The sequence below is a fragment of the Tenrec ecaudatus genome, chromosome 7 (assembly GCF_050624435.1).
Source record: "Tenrec ecaudatus isolate mTenEca1 chromosome 7, mTenEca1.hap1, whole genome shotgun sequence".
Classification (NCBI taxonomy): domain Eukaryota; kingdom Metazoa; phylum Chordata; class Mammalia; order Afrosoricida; family Tenrecidae; genus Tenrec; species Tenrec ecaudatus.
Genome location: NC_134536.1, coordinates 159,576,679 through 159,595,647, shown reverse-complemented (window position 1 = coordinate 159,595,647; position 18,969 = coordinate 159,576,679). Strand labels below are relative to the sequence as shown.

The following is an 18,969-nucleotide window of genomic DNA, read 5'->3' as shown; positions in this document are numbered from 1 at the left end:
GGATTTGGGGTGTCTGCCGAATGGGAAATGTAATGCTTCTCACACCTGAGCACTCTCGTTTCCCCAACTGGCTCAAACCGCACCAGCCCAAGAGTGCTTCCAGGTGCCTCTTGAGCCTGAGGTGCTGCAGTACCTAAGGGTTGTCGATGCTGAAACCCTTTGGAAAGCTGATTGGACATTCACTTCAGTGCCTACTTCCCATCAGCTTACTCATTCACTTGTAAGCTTGGCCATGGCGGGGTGGAGGGACACCAGGGCTTGGGTGAGAAGGGCTTGCGGTGAGAAGCATCCAAGCGTCATCATGCACATGAGCCCAAGGGCAAGATGCGCAAAGGTCTGCGAACTCAGCCCCAGGCATCCACCCACCATCATTCCCTAAATGAGCACGCGAAATGTTCCATTTTTCAATGCCTGTTTTATTTTTGGCTCTTGGGGCAATGTCATCTTTTCAATATGAAAAAAAGCAAGTTCAACACAAATAGAAATCTAAAGTGGAGAATGGGGCTGGGGGGAGAACACAAGGATAGAAATTTTAAAAGGCAGTAAGAGCAAACGAAGACAGATGTTTCCAGGTCCTGTTCCCAACTCCTCTGGGCAATGGAGGACTCCAACCTGCAGGTGGCAGCACACACCTGGGCAATGGAAGGCCCTGAGCAGTTAGTTTAGGGAAGGTGGGGGTAGGGAAGGCTGGCCTGTGCTCCTTTCCCTTGAGGAGCAGGCCCCTCCATAGGAAAACTGGGAGCTCAGGACTGCCTGGAGGGAAAAAGAAAATAATACTGTCAACCTCCCCTGAGAGGAGCATGGGATGCCTGGTGACCACTGAAGTAGGTGGATCCCCATCCCCTCCTCAAAAACTACTCCCTTCCCTTCTAGTGACTTGTACCTGCAATGAGTTAACTTGGGCAGGGGCTAATGGCCACCTGAGCTTAGAGCACATGATTCTAAATGGGATCTGGATGAGACCCAGCTTCCAAACACACGGAAGTCATTAACTGGACAGAGGGGAGCAGTAGGTGCCAGAAGTAAACAGGGTTCCCCAGAATGTCAGAAATCTCAAGTTTCTCAGAGTGGAAAAAGAGAGGAGACATTCAACAAACAACAGGTATTTATTGAGTGTGCCAGGCACTGCTCCAGAACCCCCTCCAGGGGGAATGAGAGAAAAAAAGGTGAGAGGCAGAAAATGCAAATTCTGAGGGATAGGAAAGGGGTCACCGAGGAAGAAGGCTGAGGGAGCTGAGAAGCCTGAGCTGCTGGGACTGCCTTAGGCCTCCTCTTCTGCCTCCTCTCCGAAATCTTCCTCCTCTTCGGCGGTGGCATCTTGGTACTGCTGGTACTCGGACACCAGGTCGTTCATGTTGCTCTCGGCCTCGGTGAACTCCATCTCGTCCATGCCCTCGCCCGTGTACCAGTGCAGGAAGGCCTTGCGCCGGAACATGGCGGTGAACTGCTCGGAGATGCGCTTGAACAGCTCCTGGATGGCCGTGCTGTTGCCGATGAAGGTGACTGCCATCTTGAGGCCTCGGGGCGGGATGTCACAGACGGCCGTCTTGACGTTGTTGGGGATCCACTCCACGAAGTAGCTGCTGTTCTTGTTCTGCACGTTGAGCATCTGCTCGTCCACCTCCTTCATGGACATGCGGCCCCGGAAGACGGCAGCCACTGTGAGGTACCGGCCATGGCGGGGGTCGCAGGCGGCCATCATGTTCTTGGCATCAAAGACCTGCTGGGTGAGCTCGGGCACGGTCAGGGCGCGGTACTGCTGGCTGCCCCGGCTGGTGAGGGGGGCAAAGCCAGGCATGAAGAAGTGGAGACGTGGGAAGGGCACCATGTTGACGGCCAGTTTGCGGAGATCGGCATTGAGCTGGCCGGGGAAGCGGAGGCAGGTGGTGACCCCGCTCATGGTGGCTGACACCAGGTGGTTCAGGTCGCCGTAGGTGGGCGTGGTCAGCTTGAGTGTACGGAAGCAGATGTCATAGAGGGCCTCGTTGTCGATGCAGTAGGTCTCATCTGTGTTCTCCACCAGCTGGTGGACAGAGAGGGTGGCATTGTAGGGCTCGACAACCGTGTCAGAGACTTTGGGGGAGGGCACCACACTGAAGGTATTCATGATGCGGTCAGGGTACTCTTCACGGATCTTGCTGATGAGCAAGGTCCCCATTCCAGAGCCGGTGCCTCCGCCCAGTGAGTGGGTCAGCTGGAAGCCCTGCAGGCAGTCACAGCTCTCGGCCTCCTTCCGCACCACATCCAGGACGGAGTCGACCAGCTCAGCACCCTCTGTGTAGTGGCCCTTGGCCCAGTTGTTGCCTGCCCCAGACTGACCTGAAATGATGTTGGAAGTCAAGCTGGATTAGAAGGACATAGAAACACAGGACCACTTTCCAACTTTTGGGCTAACCCCTCTGGAAGCATGGTATTCCCCCCTTACTTGGGATGATGTATTATTACTATCCCTGCCCCTTCCCAAGACTGACCAAGCAGGGCACTCACTAACTATGCCTTCCATCAGAGATCCAGAACCCAAGCTCGCTGCAAGCCCCTCTGTGCCAAACCACCCGCTTCTAACTCTTAGGGTCCACCTTGGACCCAAATAAATGGAAGACGCCAATCTAACTCACCAAAAACAAAGTTGTCTGGTCTGAAGATCTGGCCAAAAGGACCCGAGCGAACAGAGTCCATGGTTCCAGGTTCTAGATCCACCAAGATGGCACGAGGAACATATTTGCCACCTGCCGGGAAGAAATCAGGAAAAAAATTATACTGCAGGGAAGACACAAACCCTCATGAGCGTCGGGAGCCCTGGACCCCGATTGGTGATACCAACCCGCAGCCACCAGGTGGCAGCAGAATTGGGCTTTGGTCCCAGATGGTGGGAAGAAAATGAATGCTATGGAGAAGGGATGGGGACTCATTTAAAAAGACTACCGTGCTCCCCAAAGATGGAAAGAAATCCCTGGAAAAGCGGGCAAGGCGATGGGGCCCGTCGCTGTGGACCCCTGTCCTCACCTGTGGCTTCGTTGTAGTACACGGAGATGCGGTCCAGCTGCAGGTCGCTGTCCCCATGGTAGGTGCCGGTGGGGTCGATGCCGTGTTCGTCGCTGATCACCTCCCAGAACTGCAGGGGGGTGCGGCACAGTGAGCCCCGGCCATCAATGTCTCCCCTGCTAGTGTCACGCTAGACTCGCTGCCCGTCTGCCCGCCACACCCTTCCCTTCCCCATGACGCCCAAACCCTTGGGAATCGGACTTCGACAGCCCGCCGGGCTGCACTGCATGGGACCGGAGGGCCCGGGACCCCCCTGGCACCCGGGTGCGTGGGCGGCGGAGGCCGCGCTGACCAGATAAGCACCCCTTCCCGGGCCCTGCTGGGCACCGCCCTCCACGCACAAAGGGCGGGTGAAAGGGGGGGGAGGTGCAGGAAGCGAGCGCTGCCGCAGTCGCCCCCCCTCCACGTGACTGCGGCGCAAGTGCGCGTGGAGCTGCCCCCCAAGGGCGGTGTCGCGCGTGGGAGGGGCGGGGCAGGGCCCGCCTCGCGCGCCCCCCGCGGGCAGCCCCGGGCTGCATTGTCCCCCTCGAGCGCCAGGGCCCCGCCCCCGCCGGGCCCCGCCCTGCTGCTACAACGTAGCGGGCGCACTTCCTCCCCGCCCCCTCCCCCGCCGCCCTGCAACCGCGCGCAAAAAGAGAAAGGGGAGGAAAAAAAAAACCACCCTAGGCTTCGAATCGGAATTTCATCCCTCGGCTGGTTCTTTCTTCCTGCGTCCAATGGTTTTGCTTTTTCTCCGGGTAGCCCCAGAGGCCCTTTTAGTGGGCATACCCCCCACCCTTTCCCTCTCCAAGCACCAACCGGGCCTCGGAAAGGGGAAATTGAAAAAGAACTCAAACTGATCCCGTACATTTCACCATTCCAATCTCCCAAAACTGTGGGCCCAGCGCGTGGGGCCCACGGAGATGGCCGATCTTTTGTGAAAGAGGGCGCACGCCGCCCCCCCCCTTTGGATCGCCCTCTGCAGCTGCCCGCCCAGCCTCGCCCCTTCCCCCTCCGGTTTCGCCCTCACCCAGCCACGGGGGGTTGGGATGCACATGGGACCCAGCTTGCCTCGCTTTGTCTCGGATCGCGTCCCAGTCTTCCTCCCCCGGCTTCGGACCGTTAGCAGATCCCTCTCAAGTAAAAATCTTAGCGATTCTCGGCCTCCTCTCCGCCCCCCGCCCTACCGCCAACTCTTTGGAAAGCTTCCCCAGATGAAAGACAAAGAAAATCCCCCATTTTCCAAAAGCCAACCCTAGCTACAAACGGGTGTCTGTAGAACACACACTTGTAGCAAAGGTCGAGTAAGGCTGGAGCGCAAATACCCCAGAATCACTCATCATTTTTCTGGATTTTTTTTTCTTCCCGAAAAGAAACATAGTAACGAGGTTTAAAAATCCTTACCTTGGCACCGATCTGGTTGCCGCACTGACCAGCCTGGATGTGCACGATTTCCCTCATAGTGAAAAATCTATTTTATTAGGACTTTTTTGTGTGTGGCGAGCCTCGAGTGTGCGGGGCAGAAGCACGGGCTCTAATTTCGGTCTCCGCGGATCGCAGGCTGCGAAGATGGAACGCGGCCCCGGAGGTTGGAGCAGCGAGGTCCGAACGCGACAGCAGGAAGGTTCTGAGAGGGAGAAAGGAGGAGGGGGCAGGGAGAGGGAGGGAAGGCAGGAGGGCGGGGCGCGCGTGCGCGCAGCCCGGAGGGTGGGAGATCGGGTCCCGCGCCCAGGTCGGGAGACAAAGCCTCACCGAGCCGGTCCCTGATTAGCCAGTGCCGGTCACGTACCGGACGTCCATTGGTCTCTGCCAGGGTAGACGTGCGCGGTCCTCGCTGGGAGTTGTAGTCCTCTATTGTCCTGGCTGGGGGGGAAAAAATTAAGTGACAAATGGGTGGGTCCCGGGTTTGGCAGTGTCTTGTTGGATTTTGCTTTCTTTTTCATGAAAAGTGGTGACCGTGCACAGGGTCCCTTTCCATGTTTCCAACGTTTTGGTTTAGGGACCGAAAGGGATACAACAACTGAGAGCTGGCAGTGCCGGGAGTCGGGAGGTGGGGAGGGCACGCCCTGAAGCTCCCTTCCTTCTGCTGTCGCTCCTGGGACTCAAGCAAGAGAAAGAACACGGGTATTTTGCGCTTATTTCCTAATCTGTAGTGAACCGTTTCACGGGCGCTTTCCTTTGCCAAGAGTTGTACATTTGGAGAGGTTTTGTTGTGAAGAAAGGTACTGTGAGGTTGGCAGAGAGAGACGTCAGCCATGCTTAGAAGCAGAGTATTTGATGTGAACGGGGAAATGTTTCACTACAGATTAAGAAATAAACCACATGTAGCCCCGGGTTTACCTGTTTCCTGGATAATCTGACACTATCAAGAAGACAGACGGGGCTGCTTGGCCCAACAAAAACCGGGAGGAATGGGACATCTTGTTCTGCCACCTCATTCCTGGTGACAGGCTTGAACTCCAGTCAAGCCGCCCTTTCCCTGCACACCTCCGGAAACAAGAGGGGATTGCCTTTTCTTTGGGAGTTTCCAAGTACTGTTTTCAAAAGAGAAACTACATTGTGTCAGACGTTTCAAGATCGAGATGTCATCTGAAATTCAACGATTAAGTTCACTGATTTAGGGAAGCTGGCATTTGGGAATCTGTGAAGCCAGAGTCTTGGTCAACTTGGGGATATCTGGAGTCGTTTTGGGTACATTTTTTAATTGAAAGAGATCTGGGGTTAGATGCCTAACAATTTCAAGGCCTTTTAAGCACATTGCTGAAGGCAGGGGCTTTTTAATTCACCCAAGTAGTTGGCCATTGCAAGCCATTCAGGAGTCCCAGAATGGAAAAATAAAGAGTGGGTGTGGGGAGATTGGAAGGATCCGTGTGGCAGGGTGAATCCTGGGGATGCATTCATTTGATAGATCCTACACACCAAGGGATAGCAAGCTGACGATGTGCGAAGTGCTAGCTCCTTGGCCTCCGGTCCGTGCAGTTTAATGACAAAGACTGTCCTAAACCCTGTACTAAAGTTGTGACAGAGAAGGTCATTGTTAACTCACATTCAATTAGACTAACATTTCAGATACTTTCTAACTAAAGGAACACCAAGGCTATGTGAGACTCCTTTCATGTCCATCGACTCCTCCTCAAAAGGATGTTGAAAATAAATAAGAATGTTACACGCTTCAGGCATGAGCACCATGAAATCAGTTAGTTTGTGGCAATGAAGAGCGCTCAGAGTTTAGAATGTTTCCATTTGTCTCCACCTTACATTCGCTGTACGAATTGAGGTCGTGAATTGCTTTGCCCTGTTTGTAAAATCGACTTCTGTGCGATTGTTGGGATCAAAAATCAGTAAGGTGATTTTTTAAAAAAAATTCAGTAGGATGATGGAAATGCGAAATTTTCCTGGTATAATTTTCCTGGTATAATTTCCTAAATTATACCCAGGTCAAAGTGTTACGATTCTCTGCATGCTTCATGAAATTGCTGAAAAATTATTTTATTCTCTTCTCACCCTTTAAAACATGCGGACAAACCTGGGTCAACTGTACACCTAACCAGTCCTCTGCCTAGGGAAAGTGACCTCAAAATGTCCGTCGGGAATGTATTACTGGACTGCTACAAAGCAAACCAAATAAAAAGGAAATGGAATTCCATTGCTGTGAGGCGTCCTCGGGAGCCACGCCTACGAACTGCAGTCCAAGCCGCAGCCTGCAGCCACGACTGCACGCCGCAACGCCGTTTTCCTGAGTCAGCGGACACCATGTCTGGGAGGACCGAGGCAGGGCGCTCTATCGGGCCCCGTCTATGACGCAGCCCTTCTATCCGTAGCCGGGAGGCGGCGTCGGACTCTATGGTCGCCGTTTGGAAATCTGCGCGGGAAGCGGGAGGCGGGAGGTCAAGCGGCGGCGGGTTGTCCATCGAACTGCCCAATCAAGATGCGCGCTGTGTTGCGCGCGTACGCCAGCCTCCGCTTCCAGCCTCACGTAAGTGAGCTCGGCCTCCCGGCCGCTTTTTTGAAATGCGAGGCGGGAGGTGGTGAGGGCGGGACTTCCTCTGAGCCTCTTCCCGCGGCGGGGGGGAGGGGAAACAGCTCCGCCAATTAGCGTGCGGCAACGCTGTGAAGGACGGCAGAGGGAGCCAATCAACGAAGGAGCTCTTCCGGTGCACGCACTCGCGCCGCCCGGGTCGCGGCCGTTACTGGTGGCGCGCGCGGGGGACTCAAAATAGGTGAGTTCTGGGGGCCTCGCCCACAGGTCCTCGGGGTGCCATTTTCCTGCCCCCTCCCGTAGGGCGAGAGGGGCGGGCCTTGAGGGCGACTGGGTGAAGGCGACTCGGTATTTACTTCGGGGTTTATCGTTTTTGCCCGTGCCTAACGGCCGCCTCAGAATTGAGGTAATGAAGGCACAGGGAGTGTGATCCTGAGGGAACGCACTTGGGGTGTGGATCCAAGATGGTGTCGTGAACCGCGGCCAAGGCTCGTGGGGACCCAGCGAGTAGGGCAGGCATGCAAACCGAGTGGACACTACGGGTCAACAGCTTCCGCGCCAGGGTGGCATCCTTCCAAATGACGTTTGCCCTTGCTGTTTTGAGTCCCATCTCCTTTCATGGGTTCTTTACACCATGGGTTCGGTCATGTAGCCTCCATGAGGACCATGTGTCCCGCAGAACGCGACTGCAGCCAGGCCCTATGAATCCATACAGTGCGCCTAAGGTTAAGGGGATAGGCGCCGCGCCACTGGTCCAGCCCTTCAGGGGGCAAGTGAAGGCAGAAATGGACAGTAGTCATGGTTACAAGATGCTGAGAATGTTAGGACTGGCAAGAGTCCATGGACCACCCACCCCCACCCTCCCAGGTCAAGCCCACAGGACACAGCAGGAACCCTGGAGAACTGGGAGGCTTCCTGGAAAGACTTGGCTCAGGAAGTGACATTTGAAGGGATGGATAGAAGTTGGGCCTGGAGCAATCTGGGTGGAGACATGCAGATGTGGAGGCCAAGGCAGAGCAGTGTGTTCAGCCGTTACTTAGGGAGAAGGACCAGGGGAAGGGGAGAACAGTGGATATGAAGTTTAGATGGTGGGGGCTGTTTCTGAGAAGATCTTATTGTCCTGTGGGCATAGAAAGTCAACCTCCAGCTCAATGTCACGACTCAACTCAAAGTCAACTCAAACTCAATGTCAGTTCTGTCTCAGCCACCCTAGAGGACAAGGTAGCTCTGGTGGGTTTCTGAGGCTCTGCAGAGTAGAAAGCCTTGTCTTTCTCCTGTAGTTTGGAACTTGTAGTAGCCACCCAACTCCCATCCACTACGCTACCAGGCCTCCTGAAAGACCAGCAAACGACTATTGAACAGGAAAGGTCTTTGGGTGATCTTGGGCAAGTTCAATAAACCCATTTGTCTGCCACAGTGACTTTTTATGAAAGAAAGAAAATCGTGCCTACCTTTCAGGGTTCTTCTATTAAATGAGTTAGTCAATCTAAAGTAATTCACAAGCAGTGCTTAGCACATAGCAAGCATATATATATATATATATATATATATATATATATATATATATATATATATGAAGAGGCTTCAAAAATTCATGAGAAAAATCCATTATCTTTGAATTCCACTTCTCCACGAACTTTCTAAAGCCCCCTTGTATGTCAGCGATTTTTATTGTTTGATCACACTGGGGTGTTAAGGGTAAAATGTAAAAACATGGACCTCGCAGCCTGAATATATATTCTTATCCTTTCCGCTTACTGAGCACATTTTTTAAAAAAAATATGCTAGCATTAGTCTCTTAAACATAGGACTGCTATGCTTGATATTTGACATGGGGCCCAACCCATAGTTCATGTTCTCAGAGGTTCCCATTAAATGGTCTTTTATGGGCTCATGGACGTGAAATCAACTTAGCAAGTCTACATTTAAAAATTAGAGGGGGAAAAACATGAAAAAAATGTTATATTGCCATCAATTTGATTCCAGTTCACAGCGTTCCTGTAGGACAGAATTGCCAGTGGGTTTCGGAGATTATAAATCTTTACAGCAATTCTAGGGATTGTTTTCTCGTTAAAAATATTTGAAAAACTCTTCTGAAGGATAACAGAACAAAAGAAAAGTATCAATTTCCCTTAGGACCCAGCATTACCCACTGTCAGCCTCTTCTCATGCCCTCTGTGTGTGTGAACTAATGATGTAGATGATGATGTGTTCTCTTCCAGATCATGGAGGACACCCAGGTGATTAACTGGGGTGTTGAAGAAGAAGAGGAGACAGAGAAACCCAGTGAATCTGCGGGGTCCACCTTGGAGCCCCTGGGGCGACTGCATATTTTCAGTGGTGCCCACGGACCAGAAAAAGGTCAGAGGGGATTATATGCAGAAAGATCTGTATAGTTGTGTGCCACAGAGCCCATTCCGGCTCCTAGTTATCCTGTGGGACAGAGTTGAACCACCCCAGGGAGTTCCTAGGCTGTCGTTTTACCAGTTGCTGGGTCTTTTCTCCTGCAGACTGGCTGACGACTTTGAATTGATTGCATTTTAATCCATAGCTGAGTGACCTGTTGTCATTTCTGAGTTCCTTCGTTATCAATATGGGGCCTTTAATTTGGGGGAGGAGAGTTTGGAAAGGTACATGAGGGAGACCCCAAAACAACTTTTTCCTGGAAATAGAGAGCCATTGCCTTTGAGTTGATTCTGTCACAGTGATAGGATTTGAGACACTGCAAATCTTGAAAGAAGCAGGCAGCCTCCGATTTCTTCTCAGGAGCTGCTGGTGGGCTTGAACTGCTGACCTAGGAGTTAGCAGTCCTACATGTAACCCACTGTGCCACCAGAGCTCTGTGAGAATAGAGAACAGGTTACTGCTTGAGTTGATTGTTCTGGTCTAGTGCTTCCAATTCTGAGAGTAATTTTACTTTGGTAGGAGAAGTTGAAGAGATTCAAATAAAAGTCAGTGTGGCTAATGAATATTATTGACCAGAGCTACCCATTAGCAAGCAAGATGATTAACTCCAACAAGAGACTTTTTACAAATCAGAGGTTACATATGCCAAGCCAGGCATAGTAGCAACACTTGAAGCCTGCTTGTCTCAGAAATGTCATTTGCATGGGCAGTTTATATGTTAAGTTGTCTTGTACCAACAAGCTAGTCTGGCATCTCCAAGGTGGAATGCTTGCTTTCTGTCGTTTGTAGCACTGAAGGTTGGTGATGAGGTGTGAAGGATGGATAAAAGGTCAGTCGGAGAAGACCAGAACTTTCCATATGGGCACGGCAGAAAGAATGGAATCAGGGGCCCACGATACTTTGTTCTACATCTCCTGTCCCCACTTCAAGGGTTGTAGGAAATTGAAATGAGATTATCTATAGCAAGTGATTGGTATTGGGAGCATAAGAACATAAATAGTTCTCAGTGAACATTTGCTACTTGCTTCTACCTGGTACAAGGTAGATGCTCAATAAATTTCAGTACCCACAAACAAAAAAGTCGGTGTTGATATGTGGGTATTGAGTATGAAGAGTGGATCCATGTACTCTTCAATGCCTGGATGTTCTAGGGCTGGTTATTGTGCTAATGCATGTATGGGCCAAGAAAGTAGTGGAGCACTTCACGGGAACATTTTTCTAAGAACACACCAGCCAGGACGCGGGTCTTCTGGAACCTACCTGCCTCTCTGATTCGTAGATTTCCCGCTCTACCTTGGGGAGAATGTGGTAGGCCGAATGCCTGACTGCTCGGTGGCCCTGCCTTTCCCATCTATCTCCAAGCAACATGCAGTGATTGAGATCGTGGCCTGCCACAGGGCCCCTGTCCTCCGGGATTGTGGGAGCCTCAATGGCACGCAAATCCTGAGGCCTCCTAAAGCCCTGAGCCCTGGCGTGAGGCATCGTCTCCGGGACCAGGAGCTGATCCTCTTTGCTGACGTGCCCTGCCAGTACCATCGCCTGGATGCCCCCCGGCCGTGTGCCTCCCGGGGCCCTCTAACTATAGAGGAGACACCCAGGGTCCAGGGAGAAGCGTGGCCCAAGGGGCTTCTGTTGGCTGAGGACTCGGAGGAAGAAGTAGGTAAGTCTGTGGGAAGGAGAGGGGAGCGGGGTGGAAGGGAGGGAGGAGACAGGACCACCAAGTACACCAATGCCCACTTCTTTCTCATCTCGACAGATTCTAAAAGCAATGGGGACAAAGTCTCAAGGACCGTGTTCTCCCCTGCACCAACAGTAGTCCCAGAGAGGTGAGTGTTGCAGGGAGTCTTCAAAGGAAGAGGGACCAAGAGCTGCAGGACTGACTCTCTTCACAGAGAGATGGAGCATGAACGTCCAGCTGCGGAATGCTTCGTTCCATTCGCTCTGCTGCTGAACGTGCATCGAGCACCTCCGCTCTGCCAAGTAGAGTTAGCAACACAAATGTCTCCAGAGGTCCAGAACTAAATAGCTACCTCTGTCTACCCTCCAGACACTCCTCACTGAATAAGGTAAACCCTTCTGGGAAAACGTTTTAAATTTTCCTCTTCTCTTCCCTTCACAGTGATGAAGAGGGGGCTTCCTTAGCCTTCAATTTAGACAGTGACACCGATGATGAACAGGGGCAGCAGCGAGGAACAAGGAAGGCTGCCTCGGACGCCGGAAGAGGCACTCGGGCTGATGAGGTGACTGGGCTCGCAGGTGCACGCCAGCTTGCCCAGCACCGGCCTACGGGGAAGAGGAGAGCCCGTGCTGTAATGGTTGAGAGGGACGCGGGCAAGGCGGTGGCTCCAGGCAGAGTGATTCCGGAGAGAAGCCATCCAGCTGGGGAGGACAGTGACACAGATGTGGACGAGGACTGCAGGCCTCCAGGAAGGCCACCGGAGCGCCCTTTGGAAAGGGGCCAGCCCTCCGACTTCATCGACAGTGATACTGATGTGGAAGAAGAGGGGATCCCTGCGACCCCAGTTGTAGTTCCGATGAAGAGGAAGCAGATCTTCTATGGGGTTGATAAACCTGGTCCTGGAGTGTCCGCCTTGGCACGTCTGCAGGGTGAGGCTCCACCGGCAGTCCCTCTGGAGAGAAGCCCGGAAGGCTCGATAGTGATCAACAGCGATACAGATGATGAGGAAGAAGTCCTGGCGGCACTCACCTTGGCACGTCTTAAAGAGAGCCTGGCTACGACAAACCCCAGAGGCATAGATGTGGAAGAAACCAGGGCCCTGCCTGTGCTCCCTCTGGAGCACAACCAGACCTCCGCTGGGAGAGACAGTGACACAGATGCGGAGGAGGAGAGGCACCTCGGGGAAAGGCGACAGGCTCCCCCTGAGGATGGAGCCCTTGTTGTTGCACATTCAGAAAAGAGCCAACCTCCTAGCAGGGGTGGTGACAGAGACGTGGGAGAAAGGGGCTCACTTGGAGCCCACCTGCAGAGAGGCCAAGCCTCCACCACAGTGAACACCCATCCAGGAACAGAGGAGGAAGTTACACCTCAGGAGCAGCAGCAGGTACCTGTGGAAGGGATAGCTCCCACAGAGAGGGGAGCCGAAGGGAGCCCCGCCAAGGTACCTATAGGGCAGGAAGAGGAAGCCCGCCCTTTCACAGCTGCAGCGTTGGCAGATGTACGAAAGCTCCAACTCCCGGCAAAAGGGCATGCTGGGACAGAGTGGGCTGCAGCTGTTCTTGAGCACGAGCGAGTTCTTGGGGCCAGCGCCCAGGATGGGGCGCCTGTGGAGCAGGACCTATTGGCGGACACAGGCACTCCAGGGGATCCCACCCAGCCACACTCAGAGGGAGCCCCACATGAGGACAGGACTCCAGAGTCTAAAGACAGTCCTGACGGTATGTGCTGGCCTCTCTTTCTTGTAGAGGTTGGGCGGAGAGAGTGGTGGAGGATCAAACTGGGTTTTCTACTTTCTTCTGCTTCTCCCCACTAGAGTCTGAAGATCTGTCCCTACAAGCGACCCAGTGCTTTGTAGAGCAAGAGAATACCACCGTAGGAGGTGAGGCCATCTGCCGACTGCCTGGTGGCTCCTGATGGGTGGGAAGGCTGGAGTGAGGCGGGCGGGAGCCTGGGGCTGGGCTGCGGGAAGGAGCTGTGCTGAGAGCGTTGTTGCTTGTGCAGCCATCAAGAGCGTGGAGGAAGAACCTACCCAGGCCTTTCTGTGTATGCTCCCCCACGAAGAACCTGGCCCCTCCTGTTACACTTCTGAGACCCCAGGTACAGGGGACTCGCCCCTCCTCCATGTTCCCAACCTTGCAGCTAGTCTCATTGTCTCTCTCAGCCCTTTTGACTCCTTGGCCCGTGTTGCTCTATTTCACTGGGGCAGGGGGGCGGGGGGCCAGACTGAATAGACACAACTTAGTTTTTGAAGGCGCGACTAAGGGAGTTTGTACATGACCGTATTGTCTTCACTTTTTGAGACAGTGGTAGAGCTATCACATGATTCCCAGCTTCCCCGACCCCACCCCCCGCCTCAGCATTCCCTTTTAAGAACCCGTGTAGATCTATCATTCATGACTTTATTATCTAAAGCGTTCTCGGTGCGTTATCTTTTCAGCTTACATGTCTACCACATTCTCTCACCTTGTGTCGTGTGTGCCTCTGCTCAGGTACTCCGGATGAGCCATGGGAACTCTTACCTACACAGCCATTCTGTCCAAGAGAACTAGAGGCTTCAGAGACCCCCCTTGAGGCCCGTGGAAATTGTTCCCCCTTCCCATCTGGGGCAGCTCCACCAAACCAGCATCCAGAGAGCCCCGTTCCTCACACAGAGTCACTGAGAACTCAAGGCCAAGAGGTGCAGGCTGAGGAGGAAAAGCTGGGTGCACGAAGAAGAGCAACAGGAAGGGTGTACCCTGAGACAGAGCCCTTGGAGAGGGGGACGGAGGAACTGCTACCAGCAAGTGAGCAAGAAGATGGGACGGCAAAGGAAGACTTAGCTAGGGGACTGCCGAATAGAGAACAAAAACAGGTGATAGCTAGAGACCCTCAGAGCCTAGAGTCCGAAGCGAAGGTGGAGGGTGCTCATGCCGAAAGGGCTGGGAATCGTTCGGAGGTAGAAACGGGGACATCCATGGGAATGCAAGAGCAAGAACGAAAGAGGCAGGCCCTCGCAAGAGAAGAGTTTGAGAGAGAAGCAGAAAGGCCAGCGCCAGAGAGAGAGAAGGAGTTAGCAGACGGCGCGGAACCCACGGAGCTATTGGAAGACCTAGGCGCACACAGCAGGGAGAGCCAGGGTGGAGGCCAGGACCAGGAAGGGCAGCCCTCGCATCCAACACCAGTAGCTTCTGGCAGCCAGTCAGGTAGAAGAAGGGTAGCTTCAACGAGACCCAGAAGGCAGCAGAGAGGTAAGTCAGGGTAGAGGAATCCAAAGGGATCCCATGGCCCCACTAATACTCAAACCCTGAGCAACTGGTGCCAGAGACTCGGAGCTCAACTGCCTGTGTCCTTACTTTTCTGTCTAGGCAGCATGAATTCCAAGATGCCGCCTGCTGGGAAGAAGTCTTCCAGGGTGAGGCCTGCTTTCACCACTGCATCTCTGTGGGCCTGCAGTTTGTCTACTACTTACTTGCCCTATGTTCCCCAGAGTCTCCATTTCCTCCCACTGTCACCCGTCCTTAGAGGGTTCTTAGAGTCCCTGAGTCCCTGGGTGGTGCAAGGAGTTCAGCCCACCTAGGGGCACCTTGGTTCTCCCCAGTGATATCCTCCTGAAGCTCACAGCCTGAAGCCCTCAGGAGACTCGCATTCGGGCTGCATGCAGACGGCTTCATTGCGTTGGTTTCTATCACACCTTTGTTTCCCGTAATACTTCCTGCCTCGCGAAGAACAAAAGTTCTCTGTGGTTCCTTCCCTCTTTCCCCAACTCTCCTCTCATGACTGCCACCATATGTGGAGAGCACTGTGCCTGCGCTATGAGGACCATTCCCTCAGGAAGTTCCCATTAGGGAAGAGAGGCCCCAGGGAAATGTTGGCCACAGAGTTCTCCTCCCCTCTCCCTCTCCCTTCCTCACTTGTTTCCATTTCTTCCCAGGGTGAACAGGAATCTCCATCAGTGCCTGAAAACTCAGCCACACCCTCAGACCCCCTTATCCCTCAGAGCCCGAAACATCCTGTACCTCAGTCCCTGCTTTCCCCCACTCCATCTTTGGAGGCTTCTCAGCCTAGGACCAGGCAAAAAAAGAGCATAAAAGCGCTAGAGGCTCCATTGCCCCCAGAGCTAGAGCCTCTGGCCCCAGAGTCTAAAGTCCGAGCCCGAAGAGTTTCTAGGGCCACACCTTCAGTCTCCTCTGCTGCCAGTGAACCACCCCCTCCTACCCACATAGACCAGCCTGTCACCCCCAAGCCTGCATCTCCGGCCATTTGGGGCAGGACACATAGGTCCTCTGTCAGGACCTGTGAACCAGTTGGACCCACAGCCCCTGAGCTTCCGCCTTCCACAGACCAGCCTGTCACCCCCAAGTCCACAGCTCGGGCCACTAGGAGCAGAACACATATGTCCTCTGGCAAAGCCCCTGAACCAGTTGAGGTCCAACTTCCTGTCTCCACAGACCAACCTGACACCCCCAAGTCCACAGCTCGGGCCACTAGGAGCAGAACACATATGTCGTCTGGCAAAACCCCTGAGCCAGTTGAGGTCCAACTTCCCGTCTCCACAGACCAGCCTGTCACCCCCAAGCCCACAGCTCGGGCCACTAGGAGCAGAACACATATGTCCTCTGGCAAAACCCCTGATCCAGTTGAGGCCCAACTTCCCGTCTCCACAGACCAGCCTGTCACCCCCAAGCCCACAGCTCGGGCCACTAGGAGCAGAACACATAAGTCCTCTGGCAAAACCCCTGATCCAGTTGAGGCCCAACTTCCCGTCTCCACAGACCAGCCTGTCACCCCTGAGGTCTCACAGGCCACTCGGGGCAAGATATGTAGGTCTGTCAAGACTCCTGAACCAATTGAACCCACAGCCCCTAAGCTCCAGTCTTCTCCCGCAGACCAGCCTCTCGCCTCCAGGCCCACTCAGAGCAGGGCACGCAGGTCTTCTATTAAGAGCTCTGAACCAATTATCCCCCAGACCCCTGAGCTCCAACCTTCCACTACTATACTTGATCCTCTGACCCCCAAATCCACATCTTGTGCTGTTCGAGGCAGGGCAAGCAGATCTGGTAAGCCCCTTGAACCAACTGAGCCCACAGCCCCTGACTTCCAGCCTCCCACCCCAACAGACCAGCCTGTCACCCCCAAGCCCTTGTCTCGGGCCACTAGGAACAGGTCCCAAAGGTCCTCTGTCACGATTTCTGAACTCAGTGAACACACAGCACTTGAACTCCAGTCTGCCCCTTCAAAAGACCCGTGTGTCACCCCGAAACCCACCTCTCAGGGCAGAGCACATAGGTCCTCTGCCAAGGCCCCAGGTTTGCCTGATCTTGAGCCTGTCAATCCTGAGCCCAGATTACGGACCACTCGTGGAAGGGCACCCACGTCTTCTGTCAAGACCCCTGAGCCAGTTGTACCCACAACTGCTGATCTCCAGCCTCCTAGTCCCACAGGCCAGCCTGTCACCCCTGAAGCCAGCTGTAATAGGAGGCAACGGGGCACCAGGAAGCAAGAGTCACTGACAGCTCCCCTTGTCTGTGAGCCCTGTTCCACACCGGAACCTCAACCCCAGTCTGAGAGTCGCTTAAGACAAGGAGCAGCTGAGTTCCATGGGGCCATTCCTGACCCTGCCAGCCCCCAGCTGCTTGAGACACCCACTCGGACTTCCCAAATCAAAGAGGAGGCAGAGGAAGGTAGTTCTGGGTTCAGCCCAGAGCCCCAGCCTAAGGCCTCTCAAAGCCGCAAGAGGACCTTACCTATCCTGGATTCATCCCCACCTCCAAAACGGCCCCAAAGAGGGCAGTTCCCCCAGAAGACAGAGTTCCTGAAAGAACCACCAAAAGAGACTGCAGGGAAGAAGGAGGTAAGTGTGGCCTGGAGCCAAGGAGCAAAGGGGAAGGACTTGACACATTCCTACCACAGCCATTCTTAATCCTAGAATGCAGGGATGCCAGGACCCGTCAAGAGGAAGAGAGAGCCGACAGAGGAGGAGCCCAAAGGGACTCAGAGCCGCAGTGTCCGACAGCGACCCAGACCTAGCCAGCAGTCCACAGCCCCCAGTGTAAGTGAGAAGGCGGCGTGGAGGGAGGGTGGTGTACAGGGAGTTACAGAGACAGCTTCTGCTGGCACAGGTTGCTGGGATCCACTCAGGCCAACCCCCTCCACAGGTTCTCTTCACAGGCGTGGTGGATGCTCGGGGAGAGCGGGCTGTGCTGGCCCTGGGCGGAAGTCTGGCCCACTCAGTGATGGAGGCGTCACACTTGGTCACGGATCGAATCCGCCGAACAGTCAAGTTCCTGTGTGCCCTGGGGCGAGGCATCCCCATCCTCTCCCTAGACTGGCTGCACCAGGTAAGAGGCCAGGAGAGGGCGGCAGGCCAATAAGGATGGGAACAGAAGACTGGAAAGCAGTGGTAGGTGAACAGACGTGTCTGGGAGACAGGAAAGTGTATGAAGCAGAAATCTTTCGTTCATTCAGGAGATAGTTCAAAAGCTCCCTACAATTGCTAGAGAGAACAATGGAGTGAAGGGCGGGGGTGGGGGGGGGCTGGGCTGAGCTCGTATGCTGACTGCTCCCTTCCGTAGTCCCGCAAAGCTGGTTGCTTCCTGCCCCCGGATGAGTATATAGTGACTGACCCTGAGCAGGAGAAGAACTTTGGCTTCAGCCTTCAGGATGCCCTGGGCCGGGCTCGGAAGCAAAGGCTGCTGGAGGTGAGTCTCCCTTCTGCCCAGTGCCTGTGCCTCCGCCCTCCCACCAGAGAGTGTCCTCAGGCCCCTGCCCTCTGAGAGCTTGCATCTGCTGTTGCCTGTGTTCCTCCCCTCAGGGCTATGAGATTTATGTGACCCCTGGAGTCCAGCCACCGCCGCCGCAGATGGACGAGATCATCAGCTGCTGTGGAGGCACGGTCCTGCCCAGTATGCCTCGGTCCTACAAGGTAGGGGGGGTGGTATCGGGTCTGGTGAGAGGGCAGTTAAAGAGGTAGCTGGAATGGGGAAAGACTGGTGGGAGACAGAGGCACACATGCAGCAGAGTCACGAGAGGGCTAAGGGAAGGACCTATGGAGTGCACAGGGATGGAACTGAGGGGAGATGTGTGAGAGCTTGCATTTCATGCAAGCTGCATTTAACTTTACAAGCCTGAATAAATTCTGCTTCAACGCCTTTGGCAAGAATACTTCATGGCCAAGTGCAGTCCGCTTGCTGTGGGTTTTTCCAAGAAGGTATACCTGCATGATGCTAAGGACCTCTGGTGGTGTGGGGGCTCAGCCACTTTCCTTCCAGAAAGATTGACAGCCTGGGGACCCAGAAGGGGCAATGCAGCTCTGCCCTATGGAGTTGCTGTAAGTTGTAATCAACTCAGTAGCCGTGAGATATTTTACTTATTTAAGGTTGATCGGTGAGTCGTGAACTTCTAGAAGTCTAGGATTCTTTTTCACGCCTGACTTCCTGCTCTGCTCTGTGTCTCTCCTCAGCCTCAGAGAGTAGTAATCACTTGCTCCCAGGATTTCCCTCGATGTTCCGTCCCACTCCGGGCTGGGCTGCCTGTCCTCTCACCTGAGTTCCTGTTGACAGGCGTGCTGAAGCAGGAAGCCACCCCAGAGGCCTTCATCTTCTCCACGGAGAAGCCAGCATCCACCTGAGGACCCCAGTGCCCTTTCTGCCTCCTCGGCCTGTAAATAAACGGTGACACAAATCTTTGAAAGCAGAAACCCAGGCCTTTAGAAATGATTGGCGTATACTGCCATGGTTTGTCCTGAAGTGTGCGGGGGTCTGCGATAGCTTAGGAGTAGACAGAAAGATACGGAGAATGGAAACCATAGATTTTTTTTTTCAAATGGCCATGTAATCCATAATATAGGAAGCAGGTGCTGGTTTTTGTTTTGTTTTGTTTTTTAAGCCAGACTGTTGTCCTTATTCCT

At 53.9% G+C, this 18,969-nt stretch overlaps 2 protein-coding genes across 3 annotated transcripts; one reads left to right on the top strand and one right to left on the bottom strand.

The window, feature by feature from the left end:
• Nucleotides 1-1,087: 1,087 nt before the first annotated feature.
• On the bottom strand, nt 1,088-4,672 carry TUBB (tubulin beta class I). The gene is made up of 4 exons (XM_075555323.1): nt 4,426-4,672; nt 3,004-3,112; nt 2,616-2,726; nt 1,088-2,319 (listed from the first exon to the last, which is right to left on the bottom strand). Exons 1-4 carry the CDS (start codon nt 4,480-4,482, stop codon nt 1,262-1,264), a joined length of 1,335 nt encoding a protein of 444 aa, XP_075411438.1. The 5' UTR covers nt 4,483-4,672; the 3' UTR covers nt 1,088-1,261.
• A 2,123-nt stretch (nt 4,673-6,795) lies between these two features.
• Nucleotides 6,796-18,759, top strand: MDC1 (mediator of DNA damage checkpoint 1). Of its 2 annotated transcripts, none has more exons than XM_075555321.1 (15): nt 6,796-6,997; nt 9,223-9,361; nt 10,686-11,066; nt 11,163-11,232; nt 11,526-12,802; nt 12,898-12,963; nt 13,086-13,181; nt 13,574-14,311; nt 14,429-14,475; nt 14,995-16,914; nt 16,990-17,112; nt 17,219-17,401; nt 17,636-17,761; nt 17,875-17,985; nt 18,523-18,759. In XM_075555321.1, exons 1-15 carry the CDS (start codon nt 6,950-6,952, stop codon nt 18,688-18,690), a joined length of 5,493 nt encoding a protein of 1,830 aa, XP_075411436.1. In that variant the 5' UTR covers nt 6,796-6,949; the 3' UTR covers nt 18,691-18,759. The 2 variants fall into 2 exon arrangements, with proteins under 2 accessions (XP_075411436.1, XP_075411435.1); XM_075555320.1 differs by lacking the exon at nt 6,796-6,997 and adding an exon at nt 7,120-7,241.
• Nucleotides 18,760-18,969: the final 210 nt, after the last annotated feature.